The 17,747-nt window shown below is 43.5% G+C and overlaps 1 protein-coding gene across 1 annotated transcript in view; it reads left to right on the forward strand.

Annotated features, from left to right (window-relative positions):
• riok3 (RIO kinase 3 (yeast)) overlaps positions 1 to 17,747 on the forward strand; it is a 34,579-nt gene that overhangs the window by 1,474 nt on the left and 15,358 nt on the right. Inside the window, exons 2-7 of the mRNA XM_088322135.1 lie at positions 7,057 to 7,178; positions 9,302 to 9,447; positions 10,797 to 10,904; positions 10,974 to 11,083; positions 13,481 to 13,624; positions 14,946 to 15,073. Coding sequence (XP_088178261.1) covers positions 7,057 to 7,178; positions 9,302 to 9,447; positions 10,797 to 10,904; positions 10,974 to 11,083; positions 13,481 to 13,624; positions 14,946 to 15,073 — 758 coding nt within the window. The remainder of the gene's footprint in view (positions 1 to 7,056; positions 7,179 to 9,301; positions 9,448 to 10,796; positions 10,905 to 10,973; positions 11,084 to 13,480; positions 13,625 to 14,945; positions 15,074 to 17,747) is intronic.

A 17,747-nucleotide genomic window follows, 5' to 3' on the forward strand; every position in this document is an offset into this window, starting at 1 on the left:
CATAAGGAGGGCGCAATGGTCCACGGTGGGCATCGTGGCGAATGAAAACAAAACCAGCCGAGCGCAGGTTGGAGGGAACCCGTGAAACTGGCCTGCCGTGTCGCGATGTGGGGACAGGCACAAACTCTCCCGCCGTGCCCTGCAAGATGGACTTCTCCCTGGATGCAGCCCAGGGTGTCGTTGGGTCTGGGATGAAATCACCTGGCACCCGCAGCACTTGACCGTAAACCAACTCAGCTGAAGAGCACCGAAGGTCCTCTTTGGGAGCGGTCCTCAGTCCCAGCTTATCGACCCAGTCCCCATAGGTCAGGCTGGCGCGCAGGGCCGCTTTCACCGAGCGGTGGAACCGCTCGCACAACCCGTTAGCCTTGGGGTGGTAGGCAGTAGTGCGGTGAAGTTTGACTCCCAGGCTCTCGGCAACCGTGTTCCACACCTCGGAGGTGAACTGTGCACCCCTGTCAGATGAGAGATCTGCAGGGGGTCCAAAACGGGCGACCCATGTGCCGATGAACGCCCGGGCCACATCGACAGCTGAGGTGGAAGTCAGCGGAACTGCTTCAGGCCAACGGGTCGTCCTGTCCACCATCGTCAGGAGGTAAGTGAAACCGTGTGAAGGGGGCAGTGGGCCCACCAGGTCAATGTTAACGTGGTCAAACTTCCGTTCGGGGATGGCGAATGGTACCAATGACGGTGCACTTTGGCACGTTGACATGCCACCCATCAGTCGACCCAGTCCCGGACGTCCTTTCTCATCCCTTTCCACACAAACTTCTGGGCCACTAGCTTAATGGATGCTTTCTTGCCAGGATGAGACAAAAACAGCCCGACGCCAGCCAGCAGGGACAAGCGGCCTAGGCCAACCCATGGAGAGGTCACAACAAAGCTTGGCCCCTGAGTCTCCGACCGCAACCTCCTCCAGCCGCAAACCAGTGTTTGAGCTCTTGAGCGTTTGGACGCCGTTATTAGAAGCCTGGTCCACACTCATACTGGAATAATCAAGCCCCAATTGCACAGCGCTGATGGTTGCTCTGGACAGGCAATCCGCAACCACGTTGGACTTCCCAGCAATGTGCCTGATGTCAGTCGTGTAGTCCGATATGAATGACAGCTGGCGCTGCTGGCGGGCGGACCACGGTTCGGACGTCTTGGACATAGAGAACGTAAGAGGCTTATGATCAACAAAGACGATGAACTCACGGCCCTCCAAGATGAAACGGAAGTGGCGAATCGCCAACCAGATGGCAAGTAGTTGTCTGTCGAATGCATCGTATTTACGTTCTCTGGGGACCAGCTGGCGACTAAAAAAGGCGAGTGGCTGCCAAGCATTGTCAACCCACTGCTCGAACACGGCACCCACTGCTAGGTCTGATGCGTCTGTAGTCAGTGCGACTGGGGATCCGGGGGCTGGGTGAGCCAGCATGGCTGACTGGCACAGCGCGGTTTTTGTGTCCTCGAATGCCTTGGTCCTCTCAGCGGTCCATTCAACAGCTTGATTGGGTGACCTACCCTTGAGGGCCTCGTAGAGTGGGCGCATGACATCAGCGGCTCGGCGAATAAACCTATGGTAGAATGTCACCATGCCGAGAAACTCCCTGAGGCCCCGTGCTGTTGGCGGCTGAGGAAAGGTGGAGACGGCCTCTACCTTAGCCGGTAGGAAGGAAGCCCCATCCTTGGTGATGAGATGCCCGAGGAAGTGGATGGAGGGTACGCCAAAAACACATTTCGCGGGATTTATAATCAGGCCATGCTGACTGAGCTTGGTGAAGAGGTTGCTGAGGTGCTCCAAGTGTTCCTCTTCTGAGGAGCTGGCAACAAGGACGTCGTCCAGGTAGACGAGCACAAAAGGCATGTCCCTGAGCACTGAATCCATCAGCCTTTGGAAGGACTGAGAGGCATTTTTCAGTCCGAACGGCATCCTGAGAAATTCAAACAACCCAAATGGAGTTATCACGTCCGTCTTCGGTATATCTGAGGGATGCACTGGCAGTTGGTGGTATCCCCGCACTAGGTCCACCTTGGAAAAGAGAAGTTTGCCCACCAGGTGTGCAGAGAAGTCTTGAATGTGCGGGTCTGGGTAACGGTCGGGTGTGGTAGCCTCGTTAAGGCGGCGATAGTCCCCGCATGGTTTCGGGACCATGTGTCGTGGAGAGGCCTAGGGGCTGTCTGATTGGCGAATGATGCAGAGACGTTCCATGTTAGCAAATTCGGATTTAGCAGCTGCCAGTCTGTCTGGATTGAGTCGTCGGGCCCTGGCATGAACAGGGGGCCCCTTGGTTTCAATGTGGTGCTCAACCCCATGTCTGGTCGTGGAGGCTGAGAAGGTGGGCTTCGCCAGACTGGGGAACTCAGCGAGGAGCCGGTGGTAAATATCACCGTCCAAGAGAGAGCTGGACAGACCCTCAAAAATCCCTTTGTCGCGGACACACGCGAGAGAGGAGAAATTCAATGCGTCAACGAGGCGGCCATTTTTTACATCGACGAGTAATCCATTGGCACGCAGAAAATCCGCACCAAGAAGAGGAAAAGCAATATCCGCAGTGACAAAGTCCCATGTAAACTGTTGACCCCCAAAACACACGTCCACTGTCCGTGTCCCGTATGTGCGGATGGGGGTGTCATTGGCAGAAGTTAATGGAGGTCCATGTGTTCCCCCCCCCCCAAATCGTCCACAGTGGCAGGGAGGACGCTCCTCTGGGCGCCGGTGTCACACAAGAACTTTGGGCCGGAGATGGCGTCCCGGATGAACAGTAGCCGGTTTCTTGCGCCTGCACTCACGGCCGCTACAGAGTGCAGGCCTTGAAGTTTCCCGTCGCGTTGGAGGTGCAAGGGGGACGGCACTTCTTGGCCCTGGGCCCAAAACATGCTTGGTAGTAACACAGACCTGACACATTCTGATCGTCAGTGGCCGCTCGTGCCTTTCTGGCTGGGGGCGTCGCACTTGATGGTGTGTAGGTGCGTGTAGGGGCCAGCACCTCATGTGTGTATCTATGTGTGGCCAGGAAAAACCGGTCCGCTTCCTCTGCCAGTGCACGCGGATCTGTAATGGTTGTATTCGCAAGCGCCGTCTGGACATGCGGCGGCATGTGACGCAGAAAAAGTTCAGTGAAAAGAAAATTTGGCTCTGTGGTGCCAAGCAAGTTTAACATCATTTCCATGTGATCCGATGGCTTACTGTCTCCTAAGCCCTGAATAGCAAGGAGGCGTCGAGCACGCTCAGAACGCGACAGTTCAAAGATTCTGAGGAGATATGCCTTCAGTCCCTTATATTTATCCAGTTCAGGAGGGGATGTGATGAAGCTCACCGCTCTGGCTGCAGTTGAGGTCCCCAGAGCAGACACCACGTGGTAATAGCGAGAGTCATCATCAGTGATTCCGCGCAGGGCGAATTGAGCCTCTGCTTTTGCGAACCATGTTAACGCCGATGACTCCCAGAACTCGGGGAGCTTGAGAACGGGCGCGTATGCCATGTCGGTATGCTCAGTATTATGCACGGCCTCGGAAACTTCCACGAGACTAATGTCGGGGTCACCAATGTAGCGAGCAGAGACGGGAGTCGTAGGCGGAGTGTCAAACAAAGGTGCCAACGAAAGCTGCTTTAATGACATTTAAACTTGCAATAACAAAACAAACACCAGAGTGGCTCGAGCCGGCCGAATTAAGAGTCCCCCTAGGAACTCGCTAAGTAAACAATGGTTCCGTGGGTGAATTATGTAAAACCCACTACACCCTCATAAGACAAATTTAAAAGAATACACTATTGCACAAAACTGTATATATATATATATATATATATATATATATATATATATATATATATATCCTGTGAGTTATATGTTTTTTTTTAAATTATTGCTTGTTTTCATTGCATTATTATTGTTGTTGTAATTTAAGCCAGTACTATGTTATTATTTTTATTTTTCCTATTTATCCTAATAGTTTATCCTTTTTCTCTTCAAAGTGTTTATTACATGTTTTACCCCGGAGTGCCATGTCTAATCTTGTTGCATTCAATTTTTCACAACATTGATATCAATGACAATAAAACCTTTTATTTTCTAAAAACAAATAGTGTTGTTTGATGCTGTACTATTTGAGTTATCTTATTGGCAAGTAAACAGAACAAATCATGACGTGAGTTTTAAATTTAATTACATGTAATGTGATTTGGTAAACTACAGTACCAAGTCTTAGTACTGCTGCTTTTGTGACTCAGTGACAGGATGCCTGTTCTTCGATGGTTTGCATTGGGTTATTATGAAATGTAACTTATGAGCTAGAGTTAGGACAGGGGTCAGGAACCTATGGTTCGCTCTATGAGTACATATGGCTGTGAGATAATTTTGAAGTTGCACAATTATTAAATTGACTGACTATTATAAGGGTCTTGTATTCTTAGGACACAATTTTAACTACAGTCTAGGTGTCACTCCGACAGACCCCATTTTGGCTGTAAATCCCTAATAAATAAATATATATATATATATATATATATATATATATATATATATATATATAATATGCAAGCTCATCAATCTATGTTCATTATTGAGACACTTTATGATGAAAAGCCACATAAGAAAGTTTAGACACCTACAGGCTCTAACAAAGCACCTAGAGCAGTATGATTGTGATCTGTAGGAGTAGAGAGACCTATACACAGCGCGCACGCACTCCTCCTCGTCACCCAGTGCCGTCTGAACTTCTGAACTGAAAGTAAATACCTTGGTATGCTCGTTTGCAGTATTTTGTAACAATTTTACAAGAGGACTTTGCTTGCACATTGTTTTGAAACCATTATTTAGAACAAAAATGAGCCTTAATGCTCTTAAGTCACTGCGGGAGAGAGTCAAATTCGAAGTGATTATTATTTTTTGATAAGGGACACAGGCTCTGACATTATTATTCTTTAATAGATTTGATCAAATAATCAAACGTAACATAGGGAAAGAAAATGTGCTAAAAAAACTAGCTTCTGTCTAAAGAGTGGGTTTGGTGGTTTTGTTGAACTTTGTTTTCAAATATGGTGTGTCTTTCTAAAAAAAACGTTTTTTTTTCATGAAATAGCACTTTTGGATCAAAAAGGTTCCTGGTCCCTAAATTAGGGCCATAGCGTTTTCCTGCTCTGAGCGTATCTTTCTAAATGCTTGCTGTAGCAGCGCTGCATTTTTACGCTTTTCTGAAAACGCCGGCAGTGTGATGTGGCGTTGGTCATGTCTTTTGAATGCAACGCTTAGCGCCAAACCTGTTTTCCTTGTAGCAAAGAGTCGAAAATATTGTTCAACTTTGGGGAAAAAACATGACGCTTGTCAATGTCACATTTTACCCAACACAGTGCATGTGGGATGGGAAAAAACAGCCAAGTGTGTACTTTAGCATGGGGATAGGGGCTGACTGACCAAGATTCCTCCTGACTGACGAATACACAGTAGCATAGTCATGGCAAAATGAATTCCCATAAGCGGTCAAGCCTTCCAGGGAAATACTTCATACACATGTAGGAGCTTCATTTCATTTTTTGGTCTACCCCACCATGTGGACAGAAAAATGTATAAGGTATTACATGCTTGGTGCATGCAATAAAATCTTGGAGTGTAAATCATGCCCTGAATACGTTTCTTGGTTGCTTTTGTTTTAAACTAAGAATTGACCGATCTGGGTTTTTCAGTGACAAAACTGATTATTAGTATTAAGAAGAGGCTGGTAACTGATATTTGGAGTCGATATTCATTTGTTGTAAATTCTTAAAAAATTGCGTTCAATATTTTTTAATAATGCAAAATAAAAAATATTTGTCATGAATTTAGATAAAACTTAGATAGATTTATGAAACCTTTTACATTAAATAATCTTAATTTCAGCACAAATAACATGACTAATCTTTCACCTAAACCAAAAATTGAACAGTGCAGGAAATAAAATTAGTCTTAGCAGTAAGTCGTATACATAATAACTACATAAAAACTTGTCATGTATGATAAGAGCTAATACATCTGTCTCCACCTGAACGTGCTTCCCTAAAACAAGTTAACTAGACTTTTTACGCTATCCCCTAATCACACCCATGTTTTTTTAACAAAGAATTTTTTGAATCTCAATAAAGGTACCGGTACATAAAAATGTATGTTATGATAATAGCTAAAACAACAGTGACCACCTGAACCTGGCTCCCTAAAACAAGTTAAATACACTTTTTACGCACACATGTTTTTTACCACTGACCTTTTGAAATATTTTAGGCGGTCTTGATTCACAGGCATGTCGTGACTCAGGAGTTACCAAAGCTGCTGCTGTTTGCTCCGCTCTAATTTTATTTTCCTGCTCATTGTAACGTTAATAATACATGAGATGTACAGCACTGGAATGTTTATCACATGTTCGAGTTTTCTGTGTTTACCTCATACACGTCTGTACTCACGCCAGTCATGACAGCTTCAGTGGCCCCGCCCCTGCTCACTTATCCAATCAAAAGGCACAGGGTGGGTAGCAAAAGAGGCGAGAGAGGCTTGGCTGCATCTGAGCCCAAATAAGCCAGTTTTAAATAAATCTAATCAGCCTATACCAATATCCATCAAATTCCCCAAATACCTGTGCTGATAATTGATCCACCTCACTTTCAAACTACCCTCAAAGCTAGCAAATCATTTCCTTCATTAGTCACACGGTACACTCGCTTCGTGGGGCCTCAAACGTCACCGCATCCGTCATCAACACACGCAACGACTCGCCGTTCATAAACCACTCATCTAAATTACAGGCACATCACCACCGTGGCGTTTGCAATAATTTATATTATAATTTCATTTTGAGTAACTTTGCATTTATTTGTATCATAAGATATAATTCAATTTCTTTTACACAAAGTTAAGGCTCTGGTAGGACCAATTAAAACCTGGCAGCCAGCATGAGTCTTTCTACGGTATGAGAAACACTAAAATGTCAATCAAAAATATTGGATTCTTTTGACCCGATTCTCAAGCATGTTTCAGTTGTGTAAGTGTGCTTTATTGCCACCTATCTATCTTTCAAAATAAAAGCATGAGGTGTGTGTTTCTTTAGAACCCTTGGGGCATGACGACGGTGACGACCGGCATTTCTGCATGCTCATTGGCCGACGTGATGAGCGAACAATTAGCCAGGCAGCTTGACGAAGACAACCGCAATTTTGGCGGCCTCACTGAGTGAGTCAAATGACAACATTAATTCTGAAAATATCACAGCTCAGACCCCAACAACTTCGATAACCTCCGCCCTATCTCTTCCCTACCTTTCATTTCCAAAATCATTGAAAAAGTTGTCTCTTCCCCACTCCCAGCACATCTTACTTCCACTGTTTAACGCCTTTTTTGTCTTCGTCACAGCACGGAAACTGCTCTTATTAAAAATCACCAATGACCTTCTCACTGCGGCTGTTTCCGGTTTGCTTTCCTTCTCATTCCTCTTTGATACAATATTCCACCACATTTTCTTGAGCTGACTCTCGTTAATTCACATAACTCGCATCCCCTTCTAATGGTTTTATTCCTACCTCACAGGCCGCACTCAATTCGTAAACTCAAGTCCTTCTCCTTTAAACCTTCTCCAGTTACCACAGGTGTGCCGCAGGACAGAGGCCTGCGGCCACTCTCTTTAAAGCCTACATCCTCCCACTAGACCGTGTCTTCCGTAAATTCAACATGTTTTTTTACTGCTTCATGGATGATCCCGAACTCTACTATTCCTGCAAACCCAACTGCAAACTCACGCCCCACTTCTCTCTTCCTACCGTCAACTTTTAACCCTTTACTGTTCCTGTAAAATTTGCCTAAATTCTTATCCAAGACATAGCCAAAGTTAATTGAATGCTGTTTTTTAACCGTTTGTAGAATATGGATGCTTTTGATTTAATTTGAAAGGTAACACTCTAATGTTTCGTCCCAAACTGGAATAACCACTTCAACTGCTATCAACATTGAGTAATCGGAGTTGAAACACACAGAAATAGGTTTTTGTTCTCGCCTGAATTTATTTTGCAATCAAATCCCTACAAAAGTTTGTAACATGAGAATCTTAGCTGAAAAACAGGTGCGCCAATAGCTTGATGTCTTGCCTAATACCATGTCAAATTTGATCACAATCTGAAAAACATTGTATTTTACACATTTTTCTAATAGTAGGTCTAAGCGTTTCCAAGATTGGCCATTTAGAGACGACAAGTTCACAGCCCTATAAACCTTGCATTCGTGTATTTTACTTTGGACAATTGTTAGACATTGTGGAAGTGCTGTAAATGTTTGACTTTTCTCTTCAGAAGTCAATCAATGACTGTGGACACTTTCGCGTAATAATGGGGAGTAAAAATAATTCGTAAAAACGAATTGGTCACTATTGAATAAAGATTTTTAAAGCCAAATTGGTCAAGGCATTTATATTTCAATACTAGCCTTCATAGATTGTCAAAGGCCTAGGACTGTTAAAATAAGCTTGCAAATAGCCAAAAGTCGTGTCAATCAAAAGGTCAGATGCTAATGAAAGTTTTGAAATTAATTTGATGAGTCTATTTATTTTTATAGGGGCGTAATGGAGCCAAGCAGATGGATTACAACAAAAATCGTCAAACAATGCAGTAATGGTTTTAGGCAGAACTTTTTTTTTCTTTTCTTTTTTCTAATTAGTCTTTCGGTGGTTAGCACATTTGCCCAACACGTGAAACGTCCCTAGTTCAAGAGCGGGTGGAAACACATTTTTTTTTAGTTTTCAGGTACCATGTTTCAGACTTATTACAATGTTTCTATGATGAATACAATTTGAAATTGGTCGTCATATCTTGAATCCCAAGAGTTTAGACTTTCCAATGATATGGGGCATGACGTATTTCTGTCGCGACTAGTACGGACACGTATTTGTTTGTCAAAAGTCCGATGACCTGCTTGACAGTAAGGGCTTACACTGAACTGCAATAAAACTGAATTTCTTCTCACTGGCACCAAATCCGCCCTCTTCAAGGCTGACACATTCTCTCTCTCCATTAACAGTTCCTTAGTTTTTCCCTCCCCTCAGGTTAAACTTGTGTGTCATCCTCAACAGTACACCCTTGTTTCACTTTCATATGTATGACATCACCCGATTCGCTTACTTTCACTTGTGTTCCATCAACCGTCTTCAGAGCTTTATTGCTTGTTTGCTTTATTCTAGTTTTACTGTTGTTTATAAAGTGTGTACAGTGACCTTGGGTGTCCTGAAATGTGCTTTGAAATAGAATGTATTATTATTTTTATTACAAAATGAAACTTATGAGTTGCACTCATCATGCGTTTGGGTTCAGCCCCGCAGATTTTTTGCTAGACGATAACGTGGCCACGGAAACCAGCAGTGACCTGATGCTTGCTCAGATGCTTCAGATGCAGTACGACCGAGAATTCGACGATCAGCTTCGGCGAGAGGAGAAGAAGTTTAACGGAGATAGTAAAGGTAGCAAAGAAATTTTATTGTATTGTATTCTATTACTTTGATAATGTATTCTGCGATGTTCTGTAGACCTGGCAGAGGGCAGCCTGTGTTTTTTTAGAGCTGTATTTCTGACTTTTAGTTTAACAAATGTTCAAACATTTCTAATAATACTGTCATCCATCGCCACTTTGCTGCCTGAGTGCATCGCATGTTTAAAATTATTACGCGATCCATTATCCTTGATTGCACATTGCTGCTTTGTTAAGCCTGGCGGGTCTTTTTTGCTGTTCTGTCCACCAAAAAGAGAACTTTCACTCATTCAGCCACAATCCATTATCTCTCTGCAAATTGATGTTAGTGGGTACTGGCAGAGTTCACTTTTGTCAAGCCTGGTGGCTCTTTTTTCTGTTTTTTTACCCACTTAATATGAACTGTACTGGCGTGGCCTCAATCCATTATCCCTAATTCCTATCTGTTTAAGCCAGGACCAGAAGGCACTTTCTGTCAGGAAGTGTAATATTCTTAAACTGAAGTGCATTGTTGTGGCCGAGATATATTATCGCTCCTGGACTATTGGTAGGTGCAGGGGCTGGCAAAGTATTTTTTGTTTTTTCCCTTTCGGGACGCTTAAGCATTCTATTGTAGCCCACCTAAAACAAACTGCTTTGTTTTGGTTGCAATCTGTTATCCCTAGTAGATTACTCCTGAGAGCAGGGGACAAGGTAGCAAATATGTGTATCGTGTCTTAGCTTATTTTTTATTTTCTTCTTGCCTAAAATGAACTACACTCATGTGGCCGCATTCCATTATCCCCAATCCCTGTACATAGTTCCCACAGACCACATGACCCCTCCGGGGTGGCCATCTTGGATGGCAAAAGAGCTGTTTACACCACTTTACTGGTAATTTTCATCCAGTGTCTAATACTTTTAAAGCCATCAAGAGAAGACAAGGTCACCCATATTATAAAGATACTACCACAAAAACAGACAGATGGATACGACGCCTATGAAGTATGCAATTGTGGCCCTTTTAAAATGAACAACACTGTTTAGCTCCAATCCATTATCCCTAAATGACTACACCTGAGAGCGGAAAAAAAATTGTGTTGTCCGTGGTTGTTTTTTTTTTCAGTTCACTTCACCTAAAATGAACCGCATCGGCGTGATCGAGATCCATTATCCATGATTTTGGATCGCGGCGAGTTTTTTTTTTTTGTCGTCAGTTTGGGCCCCATAACCACGCATGTTAGTTTAAGATCAGGTAATTGTGTAATTGTAATCCCGTGCATTTTTGTGAAATCAGGGCTATATAAATAAATGTGACTTGACTTGATGAGTGAGGGATAATGGTATCGATGATTTGTTTAGTGTCTATCTCCTTTGAGAACTACCGTAAGGTCCATCCTTACGAGGATAGTGACAGCTCCGAGGACGAGGTGGACTGGCAGGACACCAGGGACGACCCCTACAGGGCAGGTATTGTCACTGCAAGGGACTCATAAGTGGAGCTTTCAGTTGGGTTTCCTTTTTTTTTTTTTTCTCCAGCCAAAAGTCAGAGCGCCCCCAGGAAAGGTTTTTCCGGCAAAGGCAAAAACATCACAACCAAACACGACGCGGTGACGTGCGGCAGAAAGAATACGGCGCGCATGGATAAAGTACGGCTGCAAAACATTGAAAGCACCAACTTATTTTTAATCCAGATCTATTTTTTTTGTCTGTGATTAACACTAAGAGGTACCAGTTCGGTATGTTTCTTATGAAACAAGTTGTTATTTATGTTATTATTGTGTTGTTATCAGTTTGTAACTAGTAGAAGTAGTGTTAAAACAGGCTCAGTCAACCGCTAAAATTAACCAGGAAGTTGGGTCAAATTAATTGAAATAGGGGACACTTTCCTCTCTATCTGTTTAGCTCCCTAGCTATCCAGCTACTTTGATATCCTAAATGATAAATGGACTGCGTTTGTCTAGCACTTTAACCAGTCACTGAGGACCGCCCAAGTGCTTAAGAATGTATTTTACACTTAGGCATTCACAAACACAGTCACACACCAATAGAGGAGTCAGCCATGCAAGGGGCCTACTCGCGTATTGGGAGCACGAGATGTTCAGTGTCATGCCCAGGGACAATTCAACGTTTAACTCTGAGGGGCCGGGAATTGAACGTGCAACTTTTTGGTCCCAAGACTAGCCCTCTATCATGTTCTTGCCACTTACCCGTTGACACACGCACACACTCACTCACCGCCAAGTCAGCCATGGAAGGCGCCTACCTGCTTATTGGAGGCATTAGGGGTTCAGCACCTTGCCCAAGGACACTTTGACGTTTAACTCAGGGGAGCCGGGAGTCGAACGTGCGACCCAAGACAATAGCTCTACCTCCTGAGCTACTGCCGCCCCATCTTAGCCTGCTAGCTATTTAGAAAGTTCAGTATCATTGAAGAGAATATTGCACACAATTATCTTCCTATTTTGCTTGCAATATATCTTTTTGTAAGCCACTTCAACTATGATAGATACCTAGCTATTAAGTTATGTTTCCTAGCTCATTATCAAAAGCTAGAAATACAAACATCAAGTATAATTTTTTCTATTGATTATACTTGATGTTTATATTTCTAGCTTTCTAGCTATATTGTTTTAGTGTCATAGCTATCCTTTTAGCTTCTTGCCTAGCCAGCTACATAGCTATCTTAAATGGTAAATGGACTGCATTTATGTATTGGTTTTGTCCAGTCTCTGATGACATCTAGAGCGCTTTACAAATCACTTCAAACTTACTCCTTCACACACACACTCACACACCGGTAGCAGAGCGCCTTACATGCTTATCCAGGAAATTAAGGGTTCACTTTGACATTTAGCTTGGAGGAGCCAGGAATCAAACCTGCAACATCTTTGATCCCAAGACGAACACCTCCTGAGCTACTGCCCATCTTAGCTTTCAAGCTATTTAGATAGCTCACTATCAATGAAGATACATTTGTGCACTTATGTTTATATTTAGCTTGAGAGATATTTTTTAAGCCACCTAGCTGTTACACCTCAAAAGCTTCCCAGCTATCCAGCCTGTTTGCTCACTATCAATAGAGAAAATTGCACTGTTTTGTGCTCTTGATATCTATCTATCTAGTTAGCGATGTTTTTAGCTTCGTAGCTATCCTTTCAGCTTCCTAGCTATCCATCATATTAGCCTCTAAGCCATCTATCATTTTAACTGCCCAACCAGCTATCTATCCAACCTTTTAGCTGCCTAGCTATCCAGCTACTTAGCAACCTTAGCTAGCTGGCTATTTAGATAGCTCACAATCATTGAAGAGAAAATTGCACTCCGATGCATTTATATCCTAGCTTGCAATACATCATTTTCAAGTCAATTAGCTACTGTATCTAGGTATTAAACTGCAATAGCTACCTGGCTATTTAGCTTAGTTTTCTAGGTCACTATCAATAGAAGAAAATACACATGATAATTATATATAATTCCCTAGATTCATATTTTAGCTTTCAAGCTGTCTATCTTTTAGCGTCCTAGCTGTCTATTTAACTTTTTAGTCTTATCTTGCTAACCTTTTAGCTTTATAGCTGTTTATCTTTTTAGTTACTTTAGCTAGCTCCCTATCAATAAAGAGAAAATCCATTATTTTTTTGCATGCAATACATTTTGAAGTGTACAACGTTAGTTTATAATTCTACAAAAGATATCTTTTAAAATATTGAATGAATGAATGAGTAAATGAGTGGCCTTTATCTTTATGATACAAGCAAATTAAATGGGAGGCCTTCTCCTTTTAATTTAGTAAAACAGAATAAAAAGGTAAAAATAAGCAAAGGGATAGAAATAAAATGCTATATAATAGTACATTAATGATATATAAATACATTTATGAATATTTAAGTGTCAAGTATATATCTTTTGCGTGGACTGCTGTAAAAACATCACAGGGCCACAAACGGCCTTGGCCTATACTTTGGACGCCCCTGACTTGAAGCACAGACTAAAATCATGGGCAAAACTTCTAGATGTGTATATTTCTTGTGCTTCTTCTTCAGTTTGGTCCCGGGGTGCACATGGGTGACGGCCTGGGCATGGACCTAAAGCTCTCCAATCAGGTCTTCAACTCCCTGAAGCAACACTGCGCCAGCGAGCAGCGCCGGAGCGCCAAACTTCACGAGAAGAAGGAACACTCCACAGCTGTGAGTGGGCAAATGGGCCCCCACCTGAACAATTGTCTATAAATGCCTCCTATGGACCAGAGTTTGGAACCTTTTTTGAACCAAGTCACATATCTTTCTTTTCATTGATAAAAATCCCGCAGAAACCACCAGATAGTGCCGTTGCATCTCCTGTTAAAGTAAATCCAAATGAAAGATAGTTTTCGCTATACCGCACAGGTACACAAAATGGATAATTTCCCACAGCAAAATTGGTGGGGGTGCTTAGCCTGGAGGACAAAAGCTGACAATCTGTCAGCGAGCGTACACGCTAAAAGGTTAACTTTGTATCATCAAAATGGATGGCAAAGATGTCATAGTGTAATAACCTATGTCACTTGTGACGTATTAGCCGAAGGTGGAGGCAAAACAAAAGGCTGCACTGGTCAAGGACTGATGAAAACCAAGCTGTCATTGCTGCTAGTTTGGTGTTGAAATGTCATCAAGTTGTGTGTTTGGGTGTCAGAATCGAAACAAAAAACGTAGTGATCAAAAATAGAAGTTTTACAGGATCCCAGGAGACACTCCTGATCAAAGAAAAAGAAAAGACATGTGGTTAGATGCAATAAAGCAAAAAGATTGGACCGTGGCACTCATCAAAAGGCTCGGGTTTGCAGCGCACACTTCATATCAGGTAAGAGAAATTAAACCTTTTAGTGTTGCTATCAAGTCCATAATACTTTTTATGCCAGCAAAATATCTTATTTTTTTAGCTTCAGCTAACTGTTAGTGCGTAGCAAACATGCCAACGTGAGCCTTGTATACACTGTGTGCGATTGGTTGGGGAAAAAAAACAAGCTTGCGTTGCAAACAAAACGTTGGGCACACAACCCAAGTCTCTTGATTGCATTTACGCTACACGCTAAGTTAGCTGAAGCTAAGAAAATAACAAGATATTTTGCCGATATAATTTGTAATATGGACTCAAGAGCAACAATCCTAAACGTTTCATTTCTCTTATCGGATATGAAGTGGGAAGTGCATACCTGACTATTTTTGATGAGTGTCTTGGTCCAATCTTTTCACTTAAATGTATTTCACAACTCACCTCTTTTTCAGGAGAGTTCGCTAATCCTGTAACTTCAATTTACAATTACTGAAGTTTTTTTTCATCAGATTCTGGCACACAAACACACTACATGAAAACATTTTACCCACCAAATAGCAGCGACGACAGCTTGGTTTTCGCCAGTCTTTTGACCAGCTGGGTGTCTTGTTTTGCCTCCACCTTTGGCTGTGACATCACGCGTGGAAATTAAACTACTTATAAACGGGCCCTCTAAACAGCCTCACCCCTTAACAGGAGCAAGCGGTGGACCCCCGCACGCGTCTGCTAATGTACAAGATGGTTAACGCCTGCGTGTTAGAGAGCATCAACGGCTGTATCAGCACCGGGAAAGAATCGGTGGTCTTCCATGCCAACGGAGGAAGGTCGGTGTAGTTTTTTTTTTTGTTTGTTTGGATTCCAATAGTTTTAAGATTTCTCATTGCCAGTTGCAGTTACCTCGGATTACCCAGAAGAGTACTCCAAAGGTCCACTGGATGAAATAGTGATTAGTCTTGTAATACAGTACTCCCTCTGTTTCCACGTTTAATGGGGACCAGAACCAACCTCACTAACAACCATAGATCTACAAATAAAAACACAGAATTGCAGTTGAATGAATGGTCTTTATTTTTACTGTACAAATGTACAACAAAATTGCAGGGATTCCCTTTCCAGAGTAAGAAAGTGTCTAAAAAAATCTCAGAGTGAAAAAGCCCTGAAAAAGTGTGATGGAGGAGATGAGGATGAAGGAACAAGTTGGTCTGGAGCAGATCGAGCTTAAAAGGACTAATTTTAAAAAAATCCAGGTGGCCTTTATGATACTTGGTCAATAAAGGGTTATAGGAGAGTTGTAGGCCTAGCTGTAGCAGTAGCCTGGACCAGTAGCCTTGCTCTTGCCTTCGCTTATGACACCGCCTCAGTCGCTTCCCGGACCAAAAACAATCCTCTTGATCACACGCTGTTGATCACCATTTCTATGCGCTCTTCTGACATTCCTTAGGGACTGATTTAATTGATTAATTTATTTTCAATGTAACAAGCTGCTAAAAGCTAGCTGTAGCCATGCTTCCCAGTTTGGTTTGGGTGGAGATATTGACTTTTGCGCCTGCCCACCCCAGGTGTTTGACTGACAGCATACATTAGCCCAGGGTTTGGCAACCTATGACACACGTGCCTGCAGTGGCACGCGAGGGGTTAACCAGTGGCACGCGAGCGCATGGCCAAATAATGGTTATGTTTTAAAAATGCGCATTTTTACCTGAAATTTAGACATTTTCAGTTGCGCGCCATGTTATTAAGAGGCTTACGTTAGCTACTACTTTGCTTCGTGTGTCAGTGTGTTTGCGCGGCGCTTCGCATAGCAGAGATTCGTGTTTTAACCCAGCCAAGGAACTACATGCGCGATAAATGAACGAATCATGACAGCTCCTCAAGCGAAAAGATGTCGTTCTATCCAGCCAGCATGGACAGACGAATTGGGCTTTGTGCAAAAAAAGACAATGCTGTTTTGTGCATTATGTCTCGAGAGCGTTGTATCTCGCACAACAAATGTTAAACGTCATTACGAGACGAAACATGAACATGAATTCAAGGATGAGTCTACAATGGCGGAGACATTAAAACGTGCAGTGTCCAGGTATGGCAAACAAAAACAGACCCTAAAAACCTTTGTCCCTGCTAAAAACACTCCAACCAAAGCAAGCTATCCTATTGCTCACTGCATAGCAAAGCACAGAAAACCATTTACTGATGGCGAATATTTTAAAGAAGCTTGTGTGTACGTGTGTGTCTGCGCGTGTGCGCTTCTGGTAAGCTGCTCAAGTTTTTACATTTTCTGCAACAAGATATCATTGATGAATAGTATGGTAGCTGTCCATAGCACTTGTTTTTTGATTGTAGTCCATTTTTAATGAAGAATGGGTGATTCTGGTTAATTCTTGTGGCAAAAAGTTGAAGTCATGGATGGCTACAGGCCTTTCCACCTGTTATTTACATTCATTTTTTAGTTGATTGATGAACAAGAATAGTGGAAGATAAATTGGTCAGTGAAACGATTAAAATGTATATCCATGTTGTATATTTGGACTGGTGTAAAATTACATCTCTGTTGAATATTAAAACAATGTTGTGCGAGTCATTAATCTTGGTGTGGCACACCGATTTACAAGGAAATTTGAAAGTGGCACTCCACACCAAAAAGGTTGCTGACCCCTGCACTAGCCTATCACAGTCTGCAATGCAGACGGTCACTACTACCCAACACACAAAGCCCTCCCTATCTCGTCCCAGATAGAAAAAATGTTGTGTGCTGTCTTCTCAGAACACAACACATGATGCGTTGATCATCCATCCATCCATCCATCCATTGTCTTCCGCTTATCCGAGATCGGTCGCGGGGGCAGCAGCGTTAAAAGGGAAGCCCAGACGTCCCTATCCCCAGCCACCTCCTCCAGCTCATCCGACGGGACCCCGAGGCTCTCCCAAGCCAGCCGAGAGACAAAGTCTCTCCAAAGTGTCCTGGGTCGCCCCCGGGGCCTCCTGCCGGTGGGACATGCCCGGAACACCTCCCGAGGGAGGCGTCCAAGAGGCATCCTTATGAGATGCCCGAGCCACCTCAACTGGCTCCTCTCAACGCGGAGGAGCAGTGGCTCTACACCGAGTCCCTCCCGGATGACTGAGCTTCTCACCTTATCACTAAGGGAGAACCCAGCCACCCTGCGGAGGAAACTCATTTCGGCCACTTGTATCCGGGATCGTGTTCTTTCAGCCATGACCCAAAGTTCATGACCATGAGGGTAGGAACGTAGATCGAGAGCTTTGCCTTACGGCTCAGCTCCCTCTTCACCACGACGGACCGGTACAGGGTCCGAATGACGGCAGACGCTGCACCGACCCGTCTATCGATCTCCCGTTCCATCCTACCCTCACTCGTGAACAAGACCCCAAGATACTTGAACTCCTCCACTTGGGGCAAGACCTCCTTCCCGACCCGGAGGGAGTACCCACCCTTTTCCGACTGAGTACCATGGCCTCGGACTTGGAGGTGCTGATCCTTAT

Source organism: Urocampus carinirostris, chromosome 18 (genome assembly GCF_059441175.1).
Source record: "Urocampus carinirostris isolate Australia breed hairy pipefish chromosome 18, RoL_Ucar_1.0, whole genome shotgun sequence".
Taxonomy (NCBI): Eukaryota; Metazoa; Chordata; class Actinopteri; order Syngnathiformes; family Syngnathidae; genus Urocampus; species Urocampus carinirostris.